Source organism: Furipterus horrens, unplaced genomic scaffold, assembly GCF_987537825.1.
Source record: "Furipterus horrens unplaced genomic scaffold, mFurHor1.1.pri manual_scaffold_8, whole genome shotgun sequence".
Classification (NCBI taxonomy): domain Eukaryota; kingdom Metazoa; phylum Chordata; class Mammalia; order Chiroptera; family Furipteridae; genus Furipterus; species Furipterus horrens.
In genome coordinates, this window is record NW_028327178.1 from 110,816,159 (window position 1) to 110,839,265 (window position 23,107).

Below are 23,107 nucleotides of genomic sequence, written 5' to 3' on the forward strand. Positions count from 1 at the left end.
ATGAGGACCACGGTGGGAATAACGGGCGGGACCCCAGATTTCTGCCCGCGGGCGAGGAAGTCCTGGACCCGGGACTCGGGGCCAAAGAAAGGAGTTGGCGGGCCGGAACCCAGCGCGCGGGCAGCGGAACCCTCGGCTGGAGAACTGTTTCCGCTCGGAGCACCGCGCAGAGGACCGGAATTGGGAGCAGAAGTGACGTTTTAAGTGACGACTGCGCGCCTCAGCCCGCGAAGTCCGAAGTGGCTGACGGCGGAGGGCGCGCTGCTGGTGCCTCGGGCGAACTGGGGGTCAGTTCCTGGAACCACCGGTCGTGAAAGTCTTCCCGCGGAGACAAGTGGGCAGAGAGTCGCGGAGATCCTGGAACTGGTACTTTTACCCAGGCAGCGGCGTCCGAAACTACAGCTCCCGGCAGGCCCCGCGCCAGCCTCAGGCCCACACGTAGGTGATTTGGCCGCGATGCATTCTGGGGCCGGTAGTTGTCCCGCGCTCGTGGGCTCCGGGCGCCGCGATTTGCAGACCCGGTCTCTTGGCGGTGGTTCCCGGTGGCCGGGCTCTGCAGCTAGCGCTGCACTCAGTGCTTAGGGAAATGACCTGTGAGTCCCGGCGTCCGCGCGGAACCGAGACCTAGAGACGTTGAGTGACTTGCGGGGGGCCACACGGATTTGCCCCCCAGATTAGAGCAGGCACACGTGCCCTTTCGCTACACCTGGCTGCCCACCAGCGAAAGATGGGGCGTAGCTCCCGGCCAGGGGCGCAGAGGTCGGGTAGACGCGGGGGCGGGAGCTTCAGACCCAGGCTGCTTGAACCCGGCCTCTGAAGTCTGGTGGAAGGAGGCGAGTTATCACTGCAGGGGAGCGCCTGCAGCTGTGCCCCTCCTCGGCTGCTCTAGTGTCTGCGAGCCTGGTGGCCTCTCCCAGAGCGGAATGGAGCTGGGGTGGGGCGGAGGAACAGGCAGGGCTGATGCTCGGTTCTTCATCTCCCAGCTCCTTGGGATAGGATGTCACAGGCTGGCTACAAACAGTCCTGCCCCCGTCTCTGTGCTGCAGGCGTTTGCCGGAGAGCAGCGTAATGTCCCAGTGCCTCCAGCGGCCGTCGCCTGCCTGCAGTGGCTGAGCCCCTGAGATGCTCAGCGGGGGTTTCATCTCACACACCCACCCAGCGCGCATTTCAGGCAACCTCTGAGCCCTCCAGAGAACAGGCCGCTATGCCCAAGATAACCCTGAACGGTGTGACCGTGGATTTCCCTTTCCAGCCATACAGATGCCAGGAGGAGTACATGACCAAGGTTCTGGAGTGTCTGCAGAAGGTGAAGCTCAGACCCGGGGGATGGGTCAGTGGGGGCGGAGCCTCAGCAAAGACCCGGCATCCTGCACTTCCTGTTCACGGTGACCCGGTCCTAGGGGGTGAAAAGTGCCCTTCTGGTCGTGGGATTCAGTCATAAGTAGGGCCGATGCCGATGGTCTAGGTGGGACAAGAGAGATGATGAACAAGGACCAAGAAAAGGTCGTTCTAGATGGTGAGGAGAGCTGTGAACAAAAGGCACAGGCAATAGGCTTGGGAGCAGCTGCAGAGCCTCTCAGGGGAGGTTGCATTTGAGCTGAAGCCAAGCGACGGGGCAGCCAGCCCTGTGAGGGTCTGGGGGACGTATTTCCTCAGAGAGGGACAGCTGGTGCCCAGCCCTCACTGTGGAAGGTCTCTGAACCTTGGGGGTGTGCAGGGAGGGAGAAGGGGTGCAGGCTGCTTTCTGCTGGGCTCCTTAGCTGCCCTCTTGTTCCTTGCCCAGACCCCTGGTGCCCAGCGGCTGCTGCTGTGGGCACAGACCCCGCGGCGAGGAGTGGGAGCAGCTTCGCCCTCCTGGCTGCCAGGCCTCCCGCTCAGGCTCCCGTCTGAGGGCTTTGCCCAATAGTGTGGAAGCCGGGACCCAGAATCGCAGAACAAGCTCCTGTTTTGAAACTTGGCCCCTCATTAGTCATCTTACTATTTATATTAGGCTGGGAAATACTCTGCAGATTGTTTGCTAATGGGGGCTTTGGCTCGAGTGTGGAAGACGTCCTATGGAATCAGTCACCGTCCCTTGGGCTTTTGCCACCTGGCAAGTGGGCTCTGCCCGAGCAAAGCTGTGGGCTTGGCTCAGGTGGGCGCTGTGGCCTGCGGCACCTCACCCCTCCTTCCCATCCAGAAGGTGAATGGCATCCTGGAGAGCCCCACAGGCACGGGGAAGACCCTGAGCCTGCTCTGCAGCACACTGGCCTGGCGGGAGCACCTGCGCGACGCCATCTCCGCCCGCAAGATCGCTGACAGGGCCCAAGGGGAGCTCCTCCTCGGTCGGCCCTTGTCGTCCTGGGGGAACGCTGCTTCCGAGGGAGACACCACAGGTCAGCCCCAGCCCTGGCCTCCTGCAGGGATGCAGACATGGAAGGAAGGGCTGAAGGGAGGGAGCGGGCAGGCCAGGCCTTCGAGCAGGCGAACAGGCAGGGTTGCAGCTGCCACGTCCCTTCTCGCCCCCCTGGCTGCAAACTGAGGGTCCCAGCCGCCTCACATCCAAATGAGGACAGAGCAGATACCCACCTGTCCCGTTCCCGTTCGGGCATCCGGCGCCTCGCCGTCTGAGGGGCTGAGCCAGCTGGTGCCCCTGGGGGAGCGGCCCGCGAGAACGCTGTCTCATGGAGCCGCACCCCTTTCTGCTTCCTTGTGCCCGGGCAGCTTGCTATGCAGACATCCCAAAGATCATCTACGCTTCCAGGACCCACTCGCAGCTCACACAGGTCATCAGTGAACTTCGGAACACATCCTACCGGTGGGTCGGGCTGCGTTACCTGCCTCAGGGTTATGGGGGGATGGGCTCGGCACGGGGGGCAGAGGACTTGTGCCCGTACCCCAGCCCGAGGGCCCGTTGTGCTCTGTGCATGGACGGTTGTCTCCAGCGCCAACTGCTTGTGAGCAAGCAGCTTCAAGTTCCCATGCTGACCTGGGCTCGCACCTGGAGCCCCTCGCGGGCTCTGTGGTGTGGGCTGTGCTGTGGGTCACTGTGGCTGTGCACGGGAGGGGGCGGGAGGCTCCGCCGCAGGTCCAATTGGTGGAGCTGCAGGGGTCCTGGGGCCCCACCCGGTCTCCCTGGGAGCCAGCAGGAGACGTCTGCATGGGCACTGTCAGGTCTCCTCTCCTCTGCCTGGTCTCCGCCTGGGCTTCTCGCTCACCCTGGTCCGGGCCTCGGAGGGAGCCCCTCCCACGCCTGGGGATACTCTGGCATGGCATGTCCCCCAGCTGCTCCTGTGATCCAAGTGTCCGGGTGATCCCCGTGTGTCTCCACACCGCTCAGGCTGTCGGACGGCACTGACCTCCGGTTCTTGGGCCCCATGGCGCTCTCTTTCCAGGCCCAGGGTGTGTGTGCTAGGCTCCCGGGAGCAGCTGTGCATCCACCCCGAGGTGAAGAAGCAGGAGAGTAACCACATGCAGGTGGGCTCCTGGGCTGCCCGCTTGTCCTCTGTGGTTTTGCCTGGTGACGCTGCCAGCTCTCAGGGCCCAGGGTGGGGGCTAGCTGGGGCCACCCCACCGTCTCAGCAGTGGGCCCACCGGCTGGCCCAGGGCTCTGCCCTTTTTTGGCTGTTACGCTGGCCAGGACCACATGTCCTTTCTCTCCCAGATCCACCTGTGCCGCAAGAAGGTGGCGAGTCGTTCCTGTCACTTCTACAACAACGTAGAAGGTAAGGGGCTCTGGGAGCTGCTGCTGCCACCGGTCCTCAGCCCGCAGCGCTGGGAGTAGAGCGTGTGCGGCCTTGGCCGGACCCTGCCTCACGTGCATGCTCCCTGCTCTGCTCCTGCTCCTGCTCCTGCTCCTGGCTGTGGCCCGGCTTTGCTTTACGGGAGCCTGGGCCCGCTCTCACTGGTGGGGAGGGCGGGAGGGGGTACTTACTGCCAGACCACAGTCTGATTTCAGGTCAGACATCCCGGGGGCTCGTGGGGGATGCCTGTGTCCTTGGGCTGTGGGGTGGCAGCTCCAGGCTGAGGGGCTGCCGTCCTGTGCCCATGGCCCCTCCCATGGCTGCTCAGCCTCGGCTGATGGCCGCTTTCTGGGGTGCAGAGCAGGGCTCCCTCGGGGTCACTTCAGGTTCCCCGGGGACCCAGGGGCCCATCAGGCAGGGATTCTCCTCTGAGGGGGTGGTTTTGGGGTGGCCGCCCCTCCGACCACTTTGCAGGAGACATCCCGCCCTGAGCATCCCCTGGGGTCTGGGGACTCAGAGGGCTGGGGGGCATGGCTCACTGCTCTCTGTACCCCCAGAGAAGAGCCTGGAGCAGGACCTGGGCTCCCCCATCCTGGACATTGAGGACTTGGTCAAAAGTGGGAACAAGCACAAGTAAGTGCCCCCCTCCAGGCATGTGGACTGGGACCTCCCGCCTTATGCAGACCTGCAGGGTTCTTTTCTGTTTTCCTTTTTAATCGTGAAACTAAGTTCAGATGGAAAACACGAGCAGTTCTGAGAAGCAGAGCGCTGGAGGTGGGACTTGCCCTCCTTCCCCACGCTGAGCCTGCCCACCGGCGACCGTGGCCTGGCTCTCAGGGACCCCTGGGCACATTGCTGACCCTCCAGCATCAGGACTCAGCTGTCCGTCAGCTGCCCACGGCCTCCCCTTCGATGCTGGCTGGTGACGCCCCCGAGCATTAGGGCTCCAGGTCGTGAGGAGATAGGGCTGTTTGCTTCCGGTTGCCTCACTGATCTGCCCAGAATAGGGTTGCGTTTTCTTGTTCCAGTAGGCTTTTGAGTAGGCCATCCATTCCCAGCGTCGAGTGCGCATTGCCCGCACTTGCGCGGTGCCCGTCAGAGGCCACGACGTCCAGCCTGGCCACAGCGTGCGGCCCGGTGTCACTGCCGCGCGTCCTGGCCGTGCGCGGCTCACGTCCTCTCTCTGCGTTCAGGCTGTGCCCCTACTATCTTTCCCGGAACCTGAAGCAGCAGGCCGACATCATCTTCATGCCGTACAACTACCTGCTGGATGCCAAGGTGAGGCCTCAGCCACGTGGGACGGTTCCTGACCCCGGGGGCCTTGGGCGTGCATGGGGCGTCAGAGCTTCTGCGGGTTCGGGCCCTGGGACTCAGGACTCGCCAAAGCAGCGGGTGTGGGGGAGGCCCCGGTGTCCCTCACGGGTCAGGGCGCCCTGTGCCTAGCTTGGAGCGGGCGGCCGGGGCAGCGAGGAGGCCGCAGAGCTGCCCTGGGCTGCCCCCACTCTCGTCTGGCCCCCCGGCCTCTGCCCCAGAGCATCACCACGCTCAGCCTTTGGGAGGTCCGTCCCTCCTGTTCTAACGCGGGCTGTCACGCTCGCCGCGTCCAGCGTCCTGAGCCTCATGTCGCGAAGTCACCGTGGACATCCCCTGTCCAGGGTCCTGGACATCCTCCTGACGGAGCCCCTGCTGGGCACCGTCGGCCTGGGAGGCAGCAGGGAGCACAGCTGGCAGCACGGCTGGGGAGCAGGCGCAGGAGCTGCGTGCCCAGGGCTGGCTGAGGGGTGAGCCCGGGCACGTCCTTGGTGCCGGTGGAGCAGGTGCAGGAGGAGGAGCCGGAGCCCGGCAGGGCAGCACTATGGCCCAGAGGACGGCTCTGTGCCGGGGGCTCTATGTGATTCTCCCAAGTCATGCGTTTAACTTGGCTGCCGGGCCTGGGCCCCGCCCCCAGAGCAGGATGTCAGGACTGACAAGCTGGTTCTGGAAACTCCTGGGAATGCTAACGACCTCAGAGCAGGACTGCTCCGACACGGGTCAGGCGGGCAGCTCCCCCTCCGGACGCCAGCACCGCTGCTGAAAGGTGCACGCGGGTCCCGACAGACGCCCACCTTCTCGCTGAGGTGTTTCCGTGGGAACGGAGAGGCTCTGCTGTTTGCTTCTCGCCCAGCGCGGTGCTGGCGTCCTGGCAGTCTGTTTGGAAAATAGCAGATATCAGCCGGGGTTTCGGGACTTCACGTGGCCCACAGCTGAGCCTCCTCAGAGCAAACCTGGGGGGTCACTGCGGCCTGGCAGGTGGAGGACTCTCGGCTCAGGTGCAGAAGGCACCGGCCCCAGAGGAGAAAATTGACACATGGGTCGCCGCCAGCACTTGTGCCTGAGTCCATGAGCAGCTGGGGACGAAGAGAATCAAAACCGAGTCACAGAACAGGAGGAGAGCTCCCGGGGCATTTGTCTTTCCGAGGATGGTGCCCAAACGCGCACAGCGGCCCTGCACACCAGCAGCTCACACTTGTACAACAGCCACGCGCAAGCAGAGGAGGTGGCCTGGCTACACGCAGCCACACGCATGGGCTCAGGAGTCCTACTCACCCAGGAGCCCTGCGCTGCACCCGGTGCCCAGGACGGCGGGTGGGGGCAGAGAGCAGGGTGGGCCGCACAGTGGGGGTGCCGTCTCCTGCTCTGGGTGGGGGCTGTGCGTGCTCACGTCTCTCCATGCGCACCAGCACGCTTGAAACGGGCACTTTATATGACAAGAACCAGACTTAGAACTGAGTGGAAGAGAAGCACGGGGGCCAGACCTCCCTGCGGGTCGCTTCCCTCACTCTCTGGTTCTGAACACCCACCACGCGCGCAGGCAGCGGGTGCGGGTCTGTCTTCCTGCCCCGTCCTGTGGCTGCACTGAGTGCTGTGGCGAGCGGCCATGCACCTGCTCCCTTGGGCTGTGTGTCACTGGGACAGACCCCTGCCGTCCAGCTCAGTGGGGGGCAGTGCCCATCGGCCCCAACCGGCCGCCACGCAGCAGCTGGGACTCACCTCGGGAGATTGCCCCTCCCTGAGGTGCCCCGTCTGCCATGTGCCTTGGTCTCCACCACCCCAGGCTGCCCCATCGGCTCCAGCCCTTCATCCTTTCCCCATGCAGAGCCGCCGGGCACACAGCATCGACCTGAAGGGGACGGTGGTGATCTTTGACGAGGCTCACAATGTGGTGAGTGCTGGCCCTTCCCGAGGCCCCTCCCTCCCGCCTGCTCCCCGCAAACAGCAGCGCAGACCTTCTGTCCCAGCCCCCGTGGCCCTGGCTGTCGGCTCCAAGCACACCTGGCTGAGCCGCCGCCTGCACTGTCACCTGCCCACCCTGCCCCACCCATCCTCGTGGTCTCTGTCAGGGCTCAGTGTTTCCAGGAATGGCAGCCCTGCGAGGGCCTGGCACCCTGAGTTGGTGGTGGCCACCCTCAGCCCCCACTGGCTCTGGCACTTGCTGCTGTGGGGCCAGAGCTGACTGAGAACAGCCGGAAATCTAGATTGTAATGGGTTTTCTGATGATGAGATGTTGGCTGCTTAAGTAAAATGGTTTTCGAACACGGGTTCGGGCTGGGCCGCTGTCTTGGGGTGTTTGGGAGCGGCTTTAGAGCCTCTGGGGCAGGCCTGGGGCCCTCTGCCCCGTCTTAGCTCTGCGGCCCGGGCCTGGGCCCGCCTCCCCGAGTCCCCCAGCCCCAACGCCTGCTCCCTGTCACGCCACGTGCTGGGCTCCCAGGAGAAGATGTGCGAGGAGGCAGCGTCCTTTGACTTGACCCCCCATGATGTGGCTTCTGGACTGGACATCATAGACCGGGTCTTAGAGGAGCAGACCCAGGCGGCGCAGCAGGGTGAGCTCCGCCTGGACTTTGGCCCCGACTCCAGCGGAGGTGAGCTCGCAGTGGGACACGGAGGCAAGGTGGGGTGGTCTCGGGTCCCAGAGGCCGGCTGCCCTGAGTCCTTGCACGTCAGCATCTGGGGCGATGTCAGCTTCGAGAGACTTCCCAGGGCCTCAGACAGGGGTGGGTTCCACCCGACCATTCCGGCATTTTCTGAAGACTCCTTCGCCCTTTCCCAGCCTGTGTTTTTGCCCCTGCTGAGCTCAAGTGAAAACAGGTGCAGTGACTGTGGAGGCCTTTTTTTTTAAGCTTTTAAAAAAAATTTTTTTATGCTTTATCGATTATGCTGTTACAGTTGTCCCAATTTCTTTTCCCTTTGTTCCCCTCCACCCAGTGAACCCCCCAGTCGTCCCCCCCAGTCCATGCCCATTGGTTGTGCACATAGTTCTTCTCAGCACCTTCCTGTCTACTCCACTCCCTCCTACTGTGCTTCTTAATTCCTGCACCATCTCCCTCCCTTTCCCCCTCCCCCTCCCCACTGACCTCCCCCCATAATGTTCCCCATACCTATAATTCTCTTTCCTCTCTCATTGCCTACTTAGTCTGCCTTTGTTTCGGTTCCCTAGCTTCTGCTATTGGTTGTTGTGATACAGTTTTTATTTTAATGTTCATAGTCTTGATCCTCCTTCTCCTAAACAAGTCCCTTTAACATCTCATATGACAGTGGTTTGGATCTGATGAACTCCTTCAGTTTTACTTTGTCCTGGAAGCACTTTCTCTGCCCTTCTATTCTGAATGACAGCCTCGCTGGATAGAGTAATCATGGTTGTAGGTTTTTGATTCTCATTACTTTGAATATTTCTTGCCAGTCCCTTCTTGCCTGCAGAGTTTCTTTTGAGAAATCAGCTAACAGTCTTCTGGGACCCCTTTGTACGTAATTCTCTTCTTCTCTCCTGCTGCTTTTAAGATTCTCTCTTTATCCTTAATTTTTGCCATTTTGATGATAATGTGTCTTGGTGTGGTTCTCCCTGGGTCCAGTTCTTTGGAACTCTCTGTGTTTCCTGAACTTGTAAGTCTATTTCCTTCCCCAAGTTAGGGAAGTTCTGCTTCATTATTTTTTCACATAATTTTTCAATTTCTAGTTCTTCTTCTTCACCTTCTGGCAACCCTATGATTCGGATGTTGGCCCGCTTACAGCTGTCCCGTAGGTTTCTGAGCCTCTCCTCATTCTCCTCACTTTTCATTTCCTCTGTCTGCACTGGTTGACTGTCTGTTCCTTCCCTGTGTTCCGATTTGTTGATTTGATCCCTGGTTTTCTTTCCCTCACCACTAGTTTCGTATGTGTTTTTGTTCATTTCAGCAGGACTAGTCTTCATCCCTTCCCCATCTTGTTTAAGATCTGCTGTTAGGTCTGTAAGCAAAGCTCTGAACTGATTTCCTATCTGCTGCTTCTTTAGATTAGATACTTACTGTCTGGTGAGCTGCGTCACCGGGATCTCTATCATGATCTGTGCCATCCTGACAGTTCACGGAGATGCCCTTCGCTTCACTAGCCATGTGGCAACACCATTCTTACGGGAAAGGCAGGACAGATGCTTTCTTTTTCGCCTTTATTTTCCCAGTGTCCAATTTGGAAGTTTGAATTTGTTCCTGGCTTATTGTTGGTTTCTTGTCAGACTAGTGTTTCCTGTCACCGTGGGCGTGTGTGTGTAGTACCAGGTGACGGTTTCAGTGCATGGCACATCTCGTCCTTATTGAACTCAGGTGTCCCATCTCCCACCATTGCCACATGGCACCTCCTTCCCTGGGTCCTGCGTCGTTGGTGGAGTCATGACACCCCCCCGATGCCCCACCCTGTCGTCCGTGCTTTGCCTAGACTCAGCCCCAACCCTGCGGGCCCGGGTGAGGGTGTCTGCTGGCGCACACGGGGGTACAGGGACACTCGCTGTTGCGGGAGGGTCACCGTCCCAGGTGAGGTGCCATCAGCTACGACCACTACCTCAGTCCTGGTTCGGGCCGCAGACACAGCCCCTTCCCCTCGTGGGCCCCCCATGTGCCGACGCGGTGGGATGGCGCAGACTTGGGGTGTGCTGGTCTCTCCCCCAGGGCTGAACATGGAGCTGGAAAACATTGCGAAGCTGAAAAGTAAGCGCCGCCCCTCCCCACCCCTCCTGCCCACTGTGCTGGGAGCCGCCCCTGACCACCTCATACCCTGCAGTGATTCTGCTTCAGCTCGAGGGTGCCATCGATGCCGTGGAGCTGCCTGGGGATGACAGCGGCGTCACCAAGCCGGGGAGGTGAGGGAACCGCCTGGAGCTGGAGACACGTGCACGTTGGCGGGGCTCCGTCCTGGCCGCGTTCTGCCTGCCGGGGCCACTCCATGGGAGCCACTGTCTGCGCCCCAGTGGGCTCTTAGTCCCGGAGGGCAGCTGGCTCCGCCTGGTCCCCTGCTCTGTATCCCTTGTGCTCAGCACCTGCATGGGCACAGCTTCCATTAGGACACGAAGTGCGGTCACACGAGCCGCACGTTTAGGCCGCCAGAGGGTCCAGAATATTCTGAACAGTCCACAGGCTTCCCGTCTCTCAGCAGCCGGACCGTGAAGCTGGTTTCCCATAGGCAGGAACCCAGCTGTCACCTGGGGTGGCTGTAACCCCACAGTACGTAGTGACCACTGCACTGGGGCCTGGGCCCCGTTGTTGAGAGTTGGATTGTTCCGGAATGTTCCAGAGCACAGGCTGCCTGTCTGCTCTGCTGTGCTCAAACCCTGGCAGGCTCCCTGGCCTGCCCTGCCCCGCACCGCGGCCCCCAGACCTGGCACCCTCCCTCCAGTCTCTCTCCAGAGCTGCTCTTTGGGTGCCTGCCCAGAGCCACTGCCCCAGGGAGGCCGTGATAACCCCCCCCATGGCCCCAACCTGGGGCTGAGCCCTGGGGGTGCACAGTTGCTGTCCTCCTCCCTGGGCTCCTGGGGACAGAGGCCTGTCACCTCCAGTGGCCTCCCATGGAAGGCTCAGAGTCAGGGCTGTTAGGCTCCCAGAGCCCAGCCTGGTCTTCTCCCGGCAGCTACATCTTTGAGCTGTTTGCGGAGGCCCAGATCACGCCTCAGACCAAGGGCTGCATCTTGGACTCCTTGGACCAGATCATCCAGCACCTGGCCGGACGTGAGTCCCTGCCCACCCCCACCCTGGCCCTGCACCGGCCTGCGCTCCCTGCAGGCCGTGGCTCAAGGCCGCAGCCTGCCCCCGGCCCCACGTGGGAGCGTGACTGGGATGTGCAGGCGCCCTGACCGTGGAGCTTCAGTCCAGCTCAGCCTGTTCCTGGTCAGCCTCTCAGGGAGCACCAGGGGCCCCGGTGGTCACAGAGCTGGGGACCCTGATCCCTCTGTCCCCTCCTGGGCTCGGGGTCACTGGGCCGTGTTTGATCCTGCCTGGCTGGTCCTCCCAGATGCACAGGGAAGAGCAGGCAAGACCCCCCCCCCCCCCACCGCCAGCTGTCCCGTGTCAGTGTTGGGGTGAGGCGGAGCTCAGCACCTGCCCGGTGGCTCGTGCCTCCTGAGGCCCGACCCCTGACACGTGCCCCATGGGTGCTGTGGGTGGTCAGCGTCTGCTGCCCCCACAGGTGCAGGGCTTTTCACCAACACGGCGGGCCTGCAGAAGCTTGTGGACATTATCCAGGTAGGACTGGCCGGCTGCAGGGCGCGGGGTGCTTCCCCCTTCCCCTGCCCTGTCCTGAGTCTCAGCCTGGCCTGGGCTGCAGCACCCATAGGGTGCCAGCAAAAGGGTTCCTCAAGTTTCTTCCTGAACCAGCTCTCAGAGGAAAGTCAAAGCATTAGCCTGGAGTGAGGGGGGGCGGGCTGTGTCCCCCAGTCCCACGTGGCAGCGGGACAGCCACCACCCAGAAGTGTTCAGGTGTGTGCAGTGAGTGTGTTCAGGCAACGCCTGTGAGCCCCCGGGGGCCCGTGGGCTGTGAATTCAGAATCCCTGGCCTAGCTGGCCTCACCCTGGGCTGGGCTGCGGGAGCCGCTTGCGGTGGGGCCTCCGCCACGGGTGGATGAGCCCCCTCTGCAGGCCCAGTGAGGCGCCACATGTCAGGGCCGCTGGGCACAGCCACATCGTGCCTCCCAGCCTGCTGTCCTCGTCACCGAGCCCCTCCTCAGCTGCAGTGCCAGCCGGCCGGCCCTCCCTCTGTGGGTCCGCTGCCGAGGGCAGCTCTGCCGGCCACGCTCCGCCTCACTGGTCCCCACCCCCGGAGCGCAGGGCCCCTCGCTTACCTGCTCAATGCCGTCAGTGCAGTGGGTTTTCCCTGCTCCAGCCACTGGTGCGGAACTGCCTGTGGCAGCGGCTCTGAGGAGCCCCTGGGGATGCCCTGGGCCCCCGCCGACCGGTGTGCGTGTGGCCTGTCCCCGCAGCTGCTCACCCCGCGTCTGGTTCCCGGGCACTCGGGGCGCCGGGCACAGGCCCCACACAGGGCCTCGCTGTGCCACCAGCCTTCTCTGGAGCCCCGGGTGCCGGCCAGTGGGCCGGTCAGACAGGCACCCGGGGTAACCCTGGGGGCAGGGTCAGAGCAGGCGGTGATGGTGGGGGCCCGAGCTGGCGTGACACCTGTGCACCTGCTAGGCCCCCTGACAGGACGCTGGGGTCCCCGGGGCTGTGGGGCATCGGACGGGACGAGCACCCCGGGCTATATGGACAGGGCTGCGGGCAGACCAGATTGATGCTGTCCTGGGTGGAAGGGGTCCTGTGAGGGGTGGGGCAGGGAGGAGTGGGGGACATAGCAGTGACGGGGCCCCAGGCAGGTCACCACGGGACGGGGAAGCTGGTGTGACCTGCAGCTCCTGTGCATGTCCCGGGGACCCGGGCCAGGGCCACTGCTGGCTCAGCAGCGGGATGAGTGGCGACGCCCTGTCTGTCCTGTGTGGGGGCTGCTCAGTGGGAGCTTCGCCTCTGGCGTGCCCTGCTGACCACCCCCTCCCACCTTGCAGATCGTGTTCAGTGCAGACCCAGCTGTGGGGGACCCTGGCTCTGCAGTGGGGCCAGGGGCCTCTCAGTCCTACAAGGTGGGGGCGTCCTCCAGGAGGGGGCTGTGGGCAAGGGTCTCGGGCCTGCCAGGTGGGGGCCACCTGCAGGAAGGGGCTCCAGGAGGGGGTCTCAGGACACCTTCCCATCCCACCCCCAGGTGCACATCCGCCCTGACACCAGTCACCGGAGGGCAGCTCAGCGGTCAGATGTGTGGAGCTCCACAGCAGCCAGGAAGCAGGGTACGGCCCCGTGGGGGCAGGTGCGCTGCGCTGCTCAGCCAGTGAGGTGCCGCGTCCCGCTGACTGCGTCCAGCTGTCTCCCGGGGGCCCCACTGGCTGTGCCCAGAGGTGCTGGGCAGGTGTCCACCAAGCTAGGGTGCAGCAGGGCTTGGACATTTCTGGAAAGGGTGGTCACGCTGTCTGACCAGGCGGACCGCTGTTGGGTGGACTCTGGCTGAGGCCCCCCACCCCAAAGGGGTCCCCTGGCCGGCTGTCCTCGGGTCCCTCTGGCGCTGGCCCGCTGAGTTTTTATGAGTTTGTTTGAGCCAAGCAGAAAACAATTGCTGAGAAGCCAAGTCTCAGCGGATTGTCCCATGAACCGTGGTTTCACAGCTTATGTTGTACATTGGACTCAAAGGAGGGGGCAGAAGGGGCTCACAGGAAGTTCACTGGGGGCGGCTTAGGGGGTGGGAGAAGGCAGAGCGGGGGGCCCTGGGGGCAGGCTACAGAGTAAGACGGAGATGCTTCCCCGCGCTGGTGGGGGCAGGACAGAGGACAGCACAGAGTTGGGGGGCAGGGGCGGAGGCAGTGAGGGCGCTGTGCTTTGTGCTCCAGGTGCCCAGGCTGTGCCCGTGGGGGGTGGATCGCTGACATTCCACCCTCAGGGTATCTTCCCACAGAAAGAACAGGCAGGCTCCGCTGACAGGACGACCTTTGTCAAGTAGGACGTGACTGCTCCCATGTCCTGCTCTTAGGGAGTTTTGTGTCAGACCGTCCTGCGTGGTGACTTCCAGTCTCTGAGGGTCCCCGGAGCGTGTCGGGGGGCCATGCGTAGCCCCTTGTGTTCTACTCGGGGCTGACCCAGGAGGGGCACTGCTCCTGCGGCCCCGTCCTGCGCGTCACAGGCCCATCCCAAATGTGGAAGTCTTCTCTGGCCCCAGGAGGTGCTTGTCCCTTTCTGAAAATGTCCCTGCTGACCTGTGACCTAGTCCTGACTTTAGAGTCATATTTGAAGTCATCCTGCTGGTGCTGTTGTCATGTCAGGGGCCTCCGGAGCCTGGGGCAGTGCGCGGGAGGTGGCAAGCCTGCCCTGGGGGCGCTCTGCTCTCCTTCCCAGTGAGCCGAGGCTCCCTGCTGACTGGGACTTTGTGGATGGGGACGTCCCTGCTGTTCCTGCCTCCCAGAGCCTGGGCTGGCCTCCCTCCACGCAGTTCTGTGGGCGCCAGGAGGCCTGGCTCGGCTCGGGCAGCCTTGCGTTCCCCCACCAGTGTCTGGACGTCTGGCCTCTCGGGAGGTGGCCTCAGTGTCTGCCCCCAGGGGCTTCTCTGGGTCTGCTTCCTGCCCCCAGGACCCCAGGGAGGGCCCAGTCATACTTCAGCTCAGGGCAGGCCCCTGCCTCATACTTGTGCTCACGCCACGGGAGAGACCCGAAGGTGGTGGTCCGCCCTCCCTGCAGGGCGGCCGCACCCAGCCTCACCCTTGCCCCGCAGGAAGGGTGCTCAGTTACTGGTGCTTCAGCCCCGGCCACAGCATGCGTGAGCTGGTCCGCCAGGGCGTCCACACGCTCCTCCTCACCAGTGGCACGCTGGCCCCTGTTTCCTCCTTCGCCCTGGAGATGCAGATGTAAGGCCCCCCCCAGGCAGGCGGTGGGGGGTCTTCAGGCCAGCCCCCCTCAGCAGAGGGCTGCTCAGGTGGTGGGGGTTCGGAAGTTCACGGGGGACCCTGCTGCCTCCAGCCCTTTCCCAGTCTGCCTGGAGAACCCACATGTCATCGACAAGCACCAGATCTGGGTGGGGATCGTCCCCAGAGGCCCCGATGGAGCCCAGCTGAGCTCCGCCTTTGACAAAAGGTAGGGCCTCCTCGGAGACAGGCGGGTGGGTGGGTGGCAGCCTGTGGGACCCAGTGACAGCAGTTCCTGGCTTCCCGCAGGTTCTCTGAGGAGTGCCTGTCCTCCCTGGGGAAGGCGCTGGGTGAGTTCTAGGGGAGCCGTGGGCCCCTACCCCACCCTCCGTGGTTTCTGGGGGCAGCCAGCGGGGCCTCTGGAAGCCCCTCCTGCTGACCACGGCCACTGTGCTTCCAGTCAACTTCGCCCGCGTGGTCCCGCACGGGCTGCTGGTCTTCTTTCCCTCCTACCCTGTCCTGGAGAAGAGCCTGGAGTTCTGGCAGGTGTGTTTCCCTCCACGCATCCTGGGGGTGGGAGGGGATCCCCAGACAGCCACCGGGGTTGAGGTGCAGCAGGGGGCCTGCGGGTCTCACCAGCCTGACGCAGGCCCCTCCCCACCGCCCCCTGCAGGCCCGGGACTTTGCGCGGAAGCTGGAAGCCCTGAAGCCCCTGTTTGTGGAGCCGAGGAGCAAGGGCAGCTTCTCAGAGGTCCGAGCTCCCTGGGGCCCCACTGCCCCCGTGGCTGTGCTGGGCTGGTCGCTGTCCCTGCCAGGGGCTCCGGCCAACCCAGCCCACACGGCCGAGGTCCTGCCTGGCCTTGGCATGTTGCCTTTAGAAAGTTTGGGAATGGAGGTGGTGGTAGCAGACACTGGAAGCAAGGCTCCCCCACCCCAGCCCTGGGGCCCCGGTGTTTTCTGGGAAATGCTGAGCAGGCCCTGGGTGCTGGGTGTGAGTCAGCCTGGGAGCCCAGGCCATGAGGAAGCTTCTGGAACACCCCAGCCCCCTGGCTGGGACCGTGCTCCACCTCAGAGGATGAGGCATGCGGCCTCGCTTGCTGGTGGAGGTGGAAGGGGCTGGGCTGGCTCAGGGTGACCCACCTCTTCTTGCAGGTAATGGCCACTTACTACGCAAGTGTGGCCTCCCCGGGGTCCCGTGGAGCCGCCTTCCTGGCCGTGTGCCGGGGGAAGGTGAGGCTGAGGCCTGGGTCCCCGACCTGTGGGAGCCTATGACCTGGACCAGGGGCCGCACCGTGGGCAGGGCAGGCCCCTGCGCACCCTGTACAGCAAGCTGGTTAGGAGGGCTGCCCTCCTGGCCGGGCTGCCCGGGCGGGTGCAGGTGGGAAGGTCGGCAGGCTCCGTGGGGCTGGCGGGTGAAGGCTGTGTTGTCCCCAGGCCAGCGAGGGACTGGACTTTGCAGACATGAACGGCCGCGGGGTGGTCGTCACGGGTCTCCCGTACCCTCCACGCAAGGACCCGCGGGTTGTCCTCAAGATGCAGTTTCTGGATGAAATGAAGGGCCGGAGTGGGGCCTCAGGCCAGGTGAGGGGCCGCTTGGTGGGCGGGGACAGGGCGGCCTGGAGAAGCTTCATGACCGGCCCTCTCCCCCCAGTTCCTCTCTGGGCAGGACTGGTATCGACAGCAGGCGTCCAGGGCTGTGAACCAGGCCATCGGGCGGGTCATCCGGCATCGCCACGACTACGGGGCCATCTTCCTCTGCGACCACAGGTGCCCGCCCCTCACCGGCACGGGGCCCTGCCCAGGAGGTGGGTGGGGGCCAGCGGGACTGGGGGCTGACGGCCCCTCCCTGCCAGGTTCAGCTGTGCCGACTCCAGAGCCCAGCTGCCGTCCTGGGTGCGCCCCCACGTCAAGGTGTATGACCACTTCGGCCACGTCATCCGAGATGTGGCCCAGTTCTTCCGGGTTGCTCAGAAAATGGTGAGTCCCGACCACCCAGCCGCCTATGCCCTCGCCCTCCCCAGGGAGGAGCTGGGGGACCCCAACCACCTGTGACTGTCCAGATGCCGGTGCCAGCTCCCCGGGCTGCTGCCCCGATCCTGGGTGAGGGAGAAGGCGCTGTCCCGGGGGCTGTGCCGCTCATGCCCCCCTCCACGAGGAAAGCCAAGAGTCTGGATGTGCATGTGCCCAGCCTGCAGCGGAGACCCCCGGGTGAGTGGTGTGGGGGGGCGGGGCGGGGCGGGGCTGCTCCCAGGAGGTGGGCGGGGCGGGGCCTGACGGAGGCCGGGGGCCTGATTGCTCCCCACCCTCGCGCTCCCTGCAGGGCTGCGGGACGCCGGGGACGCCGAGGGCAGCCTGTGTGTGGAGTACGCGCAGGAGCCAGCGCACGCGCAGCAGAGGCCCGTGGGGCTGTTGGCGGCCCTGGAGCACAGCGAGCAGCTGGCCACGGGGCCAGGGAGCCAGGCTGGGCTGGAGGCGGCGGTGGCGCAGGTACAGGGGCGTGGCCCCCGGGCGTTGCCCTGCTCAGGCGCAGTAACTTACGGTCAGACCTGGGGCCCCCCTGTGTGGTGCTGGGTGGGGTCCTCCCACTCCCTGCCCATCTGCCCCATCAGTTGCTGGAAGACTTCGCACCCGAGTCTTCTCTTGGCTTTGACGCCAGCCAGCCGAGAGGGAGGCGAGGGCGGGACTCAAGAGAGGGGTGCTTCCCCCGCCCCCATCCCCCCACTGTGGGCCCAGGTGCCCTGAGGCGGGGGCGGGACCACAGCTGTGTCCTCCTCAGGCAAGCTGCCGCTCAGGCTCATCCCTGCCCGGGAGGAAGAGATCTGCAGGGGAGCAGAAAGGAGGGAGAAGGAAGATCAGGCTGGTCAGCTGCCAGGTAAGTAGGCCACCGCAGATGCACCCTGGAGTGTGGTGGGAGCCACAGGCCTGGGGTGGCTCTTGTGCCCTTGCCCACGGCCCAACCACGCAGAGCAAGAGGTGTGCGCCGGCCCAGCCCGCGTCATCCTGACTCTGCCGGCCATGGGGGCGTTGCTACAGCAGCTCAAGGCCTGCGTGCCCGCCTTTGTCCTGGCTGGAAGTTTGCAGTGAGTTCCAGACACGGCGTCTTTGTCCTGACAGTCCCCAGACTGACTTCCCCGCCCTCAGCAGCTTGGTGCTTGTGGGTATGCGGGCGCCTGGCCTGCATGGGCCTGAGTCTCTGTCTCCCTTTAACTTTACCTGTGGGAGCAGGAGACCCCTCCACCACCCCCAAAGTGTGGCGGTGACCCACAGCATTGCCTGCTCCAGGGGCAGTTTCTCCACTGAGACCTGCAAACCTGTGGTCAGATTCAGGCCTCGGACTCAGGGCTCCTTTCACAGAAGGCCCCACCCACCTGGCACCCAGCTGGCAGTCAGGCCCCAGCCCCAGAGGCTGCCTTAGGGCGTCTGGCAGCTGCAGGCTCCCCTGGGCAGGGCTGGGCCCTGGCTCAAGGTGGTGCTGACACACCCACACCTGGGGGATCTGTGTTGGAGCCACTGAGCGGGAGGCCCCAGAAAGCCCTGCCTGCTGCATCTGTGACTCCCTTGCTTCTTGGCAGAGTCGGGTGGTGCCGGGAGTGGGGTGGGGGCACTAACACTGTCAGGAAGTGGACTGGGTGCCAGGGCCTTCGCTGTGGGGGCCTGGGCCCTTCTGTCCGGTCCCCACGCTTCCTGCTCAGGGCTGGTGTCAGAGCCTGGGGCATACAGCAGAACGGAGCACAGGGTGCTGCCGCCCCTGGTGTCTGACGTGTCCCTTGCTGTGTGCTGCCACCGTCAGACAGATGTGTCCTTGGAGCTGGAAACCTCCCCGCAGGCAGATGTGGGTGGGGGGAGGCAGCCAGGGCATCAGGTTACCTGTGCTGCTCCTGGGGGACGTGGCCTCCCGCAGACCCCTCCTGGCCGCCTTCGCCCTGGCTGGTGGAGGGTCAGGGCTTCTGATGGGGCCCTTGGCTCTGTGTGCAGCAGGAGGCACTCGCAGCCGCTGCGCAGGCTGACAGGGCCAAGCTGTTCATGGTTGCCGTGAAGCAGGCGCTGAGCCGGGCCAGCTTCGACTCCTTCACCCGGGCCCTGCAGGCGTACAAGGGCTCGGACAACTTCCAGGCCCTGGTGGACCGTCTCGGCCCCCTCTTTGCTCAAGATCCCAAGAACCACAGCCTGCTCCAAGGTGCCACAGACATGGGGGGCTACAAGGATGCCGGGTGGGCCACCAAGTCCAGGGATGTCCCTGCCCCGTAGGAGGGGAAGGTGGGGGGCCCATGGTCGCAGGGCCCGCAGCCTGGGGCGTCCACCTGCCCACACCGCCCCCCCCCAACAGGCTTCGGCCAGTTCGTGCGGCCTCACCACAAGCAGCAGTTCGAGGAGCTGTGCCTCCGGCTGACGGGCCAAGGCTGCGGCCACCTGCCCGAGCACAGCCTGCTCTGCGGGCAGCGGGCACAGCCGGCCCTGGACCCTGGCGGTGAGCAGGACCCTCACACTGAGGCCCTGGAGGGGGTGGCACCTCGGGTGTTGGCATAGGTCCTAGCTTGGCCCAGCCTCCGGGCTCCTACGGGGGGGAGTGGGTCACTACAGGGTGGCACCTCGTGGGGCGGTGTGGGCCCCCAGCGCCCGCATCACACCAGGGTCCCGGACCCTCGCTCCTCCCCCCAGCGTGGGCTCTGCGCCTCCAGAGCCAGGGAGCCTGTCACCGCTAATGAACAGCCCCCTGGGCAGGGACTTCCCAAAGATGGGTGTTGGAGGGGCCCGGCTGTGGAAGACCCCCCTCCATGCGGAGGAGGGGACTTTCCAGCCCGGGAACCGCCCTCTGGGTTTGAGCCACCTCTGCCACCAGGCTGTGCAGGCCGGGTCTGAGGGGGGTCATGAACCCTGTGTCGCCTTGGATAGGCCGCCTCCCCCCCCAGGGAGCCTTCCAGAGTTCCTGGGACCAGCCGGGTGACTCGCGTCACCGTGTTCCTTCAGGAAGGAGGGAGCCTGTCCCTAAGATGACCCTGTCGCAGAATGCAGCCACGCAGCCGGAGCTCAGGGAGCACCTGAACCAGGGCCGGCCTCATTCGGCCTCCAGGCTGCCACCTGCAGGTACCTGGACCCTGAAGGGGCTTCCGACCAGAGCGAGGAGCAGAGCTGACGACCGAGAGGGGAGGGATCTTCTGGGCGCGGCTCTGGTTCCGCACCCTCATGAGGGAGATGGTGTTGTGAGGGCGCTCGTGGGCCCCCACTGTGGTCCGTGTTCCCTCCCCAGCAGGAGATGCCGGCAGCCGTCCGCAAGAGGGGTGTGGGGCCCCTAGAGCCGAGGAGCGGGGTCGGCCTGCCGTGAGCGCCTACCTGGCCGATGCCCACAGGGCCCTGGGGGCTGCAGGGTGCAGCCAGCTCCTGGGGGCGCTGACCACCTACAAACGGGACGACGACTTCGAGAAGGTGGTGGCTGTGGTGGCAGCACTGACCACCTCAAGGCCTGAAGACCTGCCGCTGCTGCAGAGCAAGTTCCTGAGGGGGCGCCTTGGGCGGGGGTTGGCCGGCGGGCGGGAGGGGCAGGGCCTGAGCGCGGCTCCCCGCAGGGTTCAGCATGTTTGTGCGCCCGCACCACAAGCTGCGCTTCCGGCAGACGTGTGCAGACCTGACTGGCTGCCCCCTGCCGGGCACGGGCAGCGAGCCACCAGGTCCCCAGGAGGGGACCTCCCAGCTGCCTCCTGGCCTCACCCCCAGGACGCCCGAGCCAGGTAAGGTGACCTGCCCGAGGCTGCCGCCACCCCCACCCTGTCACTCAGAGCCTCACTCAGCCCGGCAGGTGTGGCCAGCAGTGGTGTGCCAGGCGCCCCTAGGACTCACTTCTGTGTCCAGGCCCCTCCGAGCTGGAGAGACCAGGGAGGACCCAGAGCAAGATCTTCCTTGGCCAGCGGCTGGCCAGCGGGGCAGAGGATCCCAGCCAGCCCCCCGGGCCCCCCCCCCCCGGACAGACACAGTCAGTGTGGTAGGTTTCAGGACGGGCTGCGGGGCCTGTGGGGCAGAGGCGGCGTCTCCTTCCAGTGTCCCGCCTGCACACTCGGCCGATGCCAGGTCATGGCCAGGCCTCAGGGACACGGCTGCTGGGTGTCAGCCTCCCACGGGGTGGGGTGATCAGGGGTGCCTGGCCAGCATGTCCCATCCCTCTGTCTTCACAGGCCTCTGAAAGGACAGACCATGCCTGACCCGTGACCCCACTGCCAGGAATTCTGGAGACCCTCGGGCACTCCAGGGCCGCGCAGGCTGAGGCCGCCCCCTCTCTGGACACAGACTGGACACTTGCCTGTTGGCCGGGGGTGGGCCGGGCCCAGGAGCGGCAACCCATTGGCCGAGAGCCCGCCCGCCAGGGAGGCTGGTCTAGTGCGCACAGGGCCGTGCCTGAGATGCAGCCTGGGCCGGGACCCCGGGAGAAGCCCTGAAGCCCCTTGGTGGGGTGGGGAGGGTCAGCTGGAAGGTGGGCCTGCTTTCTGTCAGGTGACCGGGCTCTAATAAAGTGGCTGGCACCACTGGGTGCTGTCTGCGTGGCCTGGGCTTGGCAGTGGGGTTTCAGGAGCCAGGAAGGGAGGAGGAGTCACCTGCACAGGGTTCCCCCACCCTCCCACCCCGCCCACCTCGTCCGCGCGAGGGCCCCTGGAGCACTTTGCCCATCTTGGCTCGGCCTCTGTCCTCACAGCCAGACAGGAAAACGCTGTGACCCCAGAGGGAGAGGAGCCCGGACGCCCCCCTTCCAGCCCCCTGCAGACCCGATCACTGGGGCCGGGAGGAGGGCTGTCCAGGCAGAGCCCCGGAGGTCTTGGCCCCTCCCTGGGCTGTGGCTGCGGCCGAGGCAGAGCACGAGGGTCAGCTGCTGGGAGCAGCCGGCTCTGGCTGGGACCGGGCTGCACTGGTGCGGGCTGGCTTCCTCGTGAAGGCGCAGGGGAGGAGCAGGGCGCACCCCTGACCCTGCTGCTGGTGCTGGCCACACGGGGGGGTGGCAGAGGCCGTGCCCACCTACCCACGGTGGGACGCAGACTCGCAGGAGAGGCTGACTTGCTGCCAGTACCCCCCGGGCACCTTCGTGTACTGGCTGTGCTGCTGGAACCCCCCCCGACGTGCCGCAGTGACCCCCACAGCGCCGCGGTCCTGGAACTGCCTGGGACGCTGCTGTTACTGCAGCGCCATCTGCGGGGAGAACGCGGAAGAGGCCGCTCGCGCTCCGTCGCCCACGACCGCACCCGCCGCCGCCGCCCCAGCTTCTCTGAGCTCTCGGGCTTCTGCCTGGAGCACGCGCCCTGCTCGCCTGGCTATGGCTGGTTGCCCTTAGTGGGTGCAGAATGCTCCCTCCATGAGCGAGTATTCCCTAGCTCCCCCGACCCCGTTCGCCCATTTCATCTGCAAGCACCCCGACCCAGGACACGCAGTGCCAGCCATGTCCCTGGGCATGTTCTCAGCCAACGGCTCCAGCTCCAAACAGTGGCAGCCACACCGCAACTGCACGGCCCTGGGCCTGGGGCTCGATGTGCTGGGCTCCCCCTTCCACGCCGCCACTTGCACCAACTGCCCAGGCTCTCCACTCGCCTGAGGTGGCCAGGGTGGCCTTTCTGGCCGTGGGGCACAGCAGGGGGAGCCGAGGCTCCCTGTGACCCCTATGCCCATGTCCTCAGGGTCAGCCCAGCTAGCAAGTGGCAGGATGGGGCTCCACTGTGGAACAAGACCCAGTGACCTGGCACCCTGCCCCTCTTGACCTCCACCCACTGCCTACAGAGGGGACTTACCAGGATGGACCGCCAAGGACCTCGCCCAGGGCCCAGGGCCCACTGGCTTTCTGGGAACTGCTCTTTGCTCCCGGCAGGCTCACAGGAGGGCTCCTCTACTCAGCAGAAGCGGGGGAGGACGGGACTCCCACCCCTGGCCTGGCCGTCTGCCCTTCCCCACAGGCTCAAGACTCCTGTGAATCACCTCACCTGCCACTGGGTCCCCACCCCCAGCCGATTCCTCCCTTTCCCACCAACTCCTCTCAAACCCCCTTGGGGAGGGACCTGAGCCTTGGACAGGAAGCCACCAGGCCACTGCACAGCCTTGGGCGCAAGAGGAAGGAGGAACAGGAACCACTCAGACCGTCTTTATTTTTCACACACGCCCAGGGCCAGGCCTGCTGGGCGTGTCCGGCCCCCACAGGGCCATGTGAGGAGGGTCCCCTGCTGTGGGCACAGGCCTGGATGGGGACCCCACCCCTCCCCCTCCAATAGAAACACAGCCCCAGTACACCACCAACTGGGCAACATGGGGACCCAGCCCACCTTGCCAACACCCCCACTCCAGGTCACCTGCCCCCATGTGACACACCCGGGCTGGGACCGTGGCTGTCCCAGGCGAGTGGCAGGTGTGCTCAGGGAGGACATCCACTGCTGTTTCCCACCTCACCAGGGATCAAAACAGATGGGTGGTGGGCCAGCGAAGGAGGCGGGGAGACACCAGGCTGCCTTGCCCAGCCCCGAGGCTGTGCTGGAACCCGGGGCCCGCTGGGCCCCACTGGCCTCCTCCATGGGTGGCCACGGCTCTGGGAACCCAGGTCACCCTGAGGCCCTCCCCAGGCAGGCCGGCCACTGGGGTGGCAGCTCCAAAGAGCCCCCAGGACCCTTAACCCTGAGGCAGCCGCAGGCCCTGCTGCCCCCACTCCCCCGGCAGAAGCCTC

The 23,107-nt window shown here is 64.9% G+C and overlaps 2 protein-coding genes across 2 annotated transcripts; both read left to right on the top strand.

Annotated features, from left to right (window-relative positions):
• Positions 1–1,129: 1,129 nt before the first annotated feature.
• RTEL1 (regulator of telomere elongation helicase 1) lies at positions 1,130–20,942 on the top strand. The gene is given in 36 exon segments (XM_090285060.1): positions 1,130–1,306; positions 2,180–2,375; positions 2,704–2,797; positions 3,375–3,456; positions 3,644–3,704; positions 4,280–4,355; positions 4,916–5,000; positions 6,859–6,924; positions 7,471–7,621; positions 9,677–9,715; positions 9,789–9,867; positions 10,632–10,729; positions 11,187–11,242; positions 12,550–12,624; positions 12,744–12,825; positions 14,295–14,427; positions 14,540–14,653; positions 14,734–14,774; positions 14,885–14,970; positions 15,098–15,175; positions 15,577–15,654; positions 15,859–16,005; positions 16,076–16,191; positions 16,278–16,401; positions 16,485–16,632; positions 16,745–16,884; positions 17,168–17,296; positions 18,400–18,601; positions 18,752–18,892; positions 19,393–19,509; positions 19,676–19,909; positions 19,989–20,150; positions 20,272–20,401; positions 20,488–20,543; positions 20,638–20,687; positions 20,690–20,942. Coding segments are annotated over 36 exon segments (3,873 nt in total). The 5' UTR covers positions 1,130–1,204; the 3' UTR covers positions 20,795–20,942.
• On the top strand, positions 20,817–21,994 carry TNFRSF6B (TNF receptor superfamily member 6b). The gene is given in 6 exon segments (XM_090285061.1): positions 20,817–20,827; positions 21,175–21,272; positions 21,411–21,614; positions 21,617–21,736; positions 21,811–21,846; positions 21,849–21,994. Coding segments are annotated over 6 exon segments (615 nt in total).
• Positions 21,995–23,107: the final 1,113 nt, after the last annotated feature.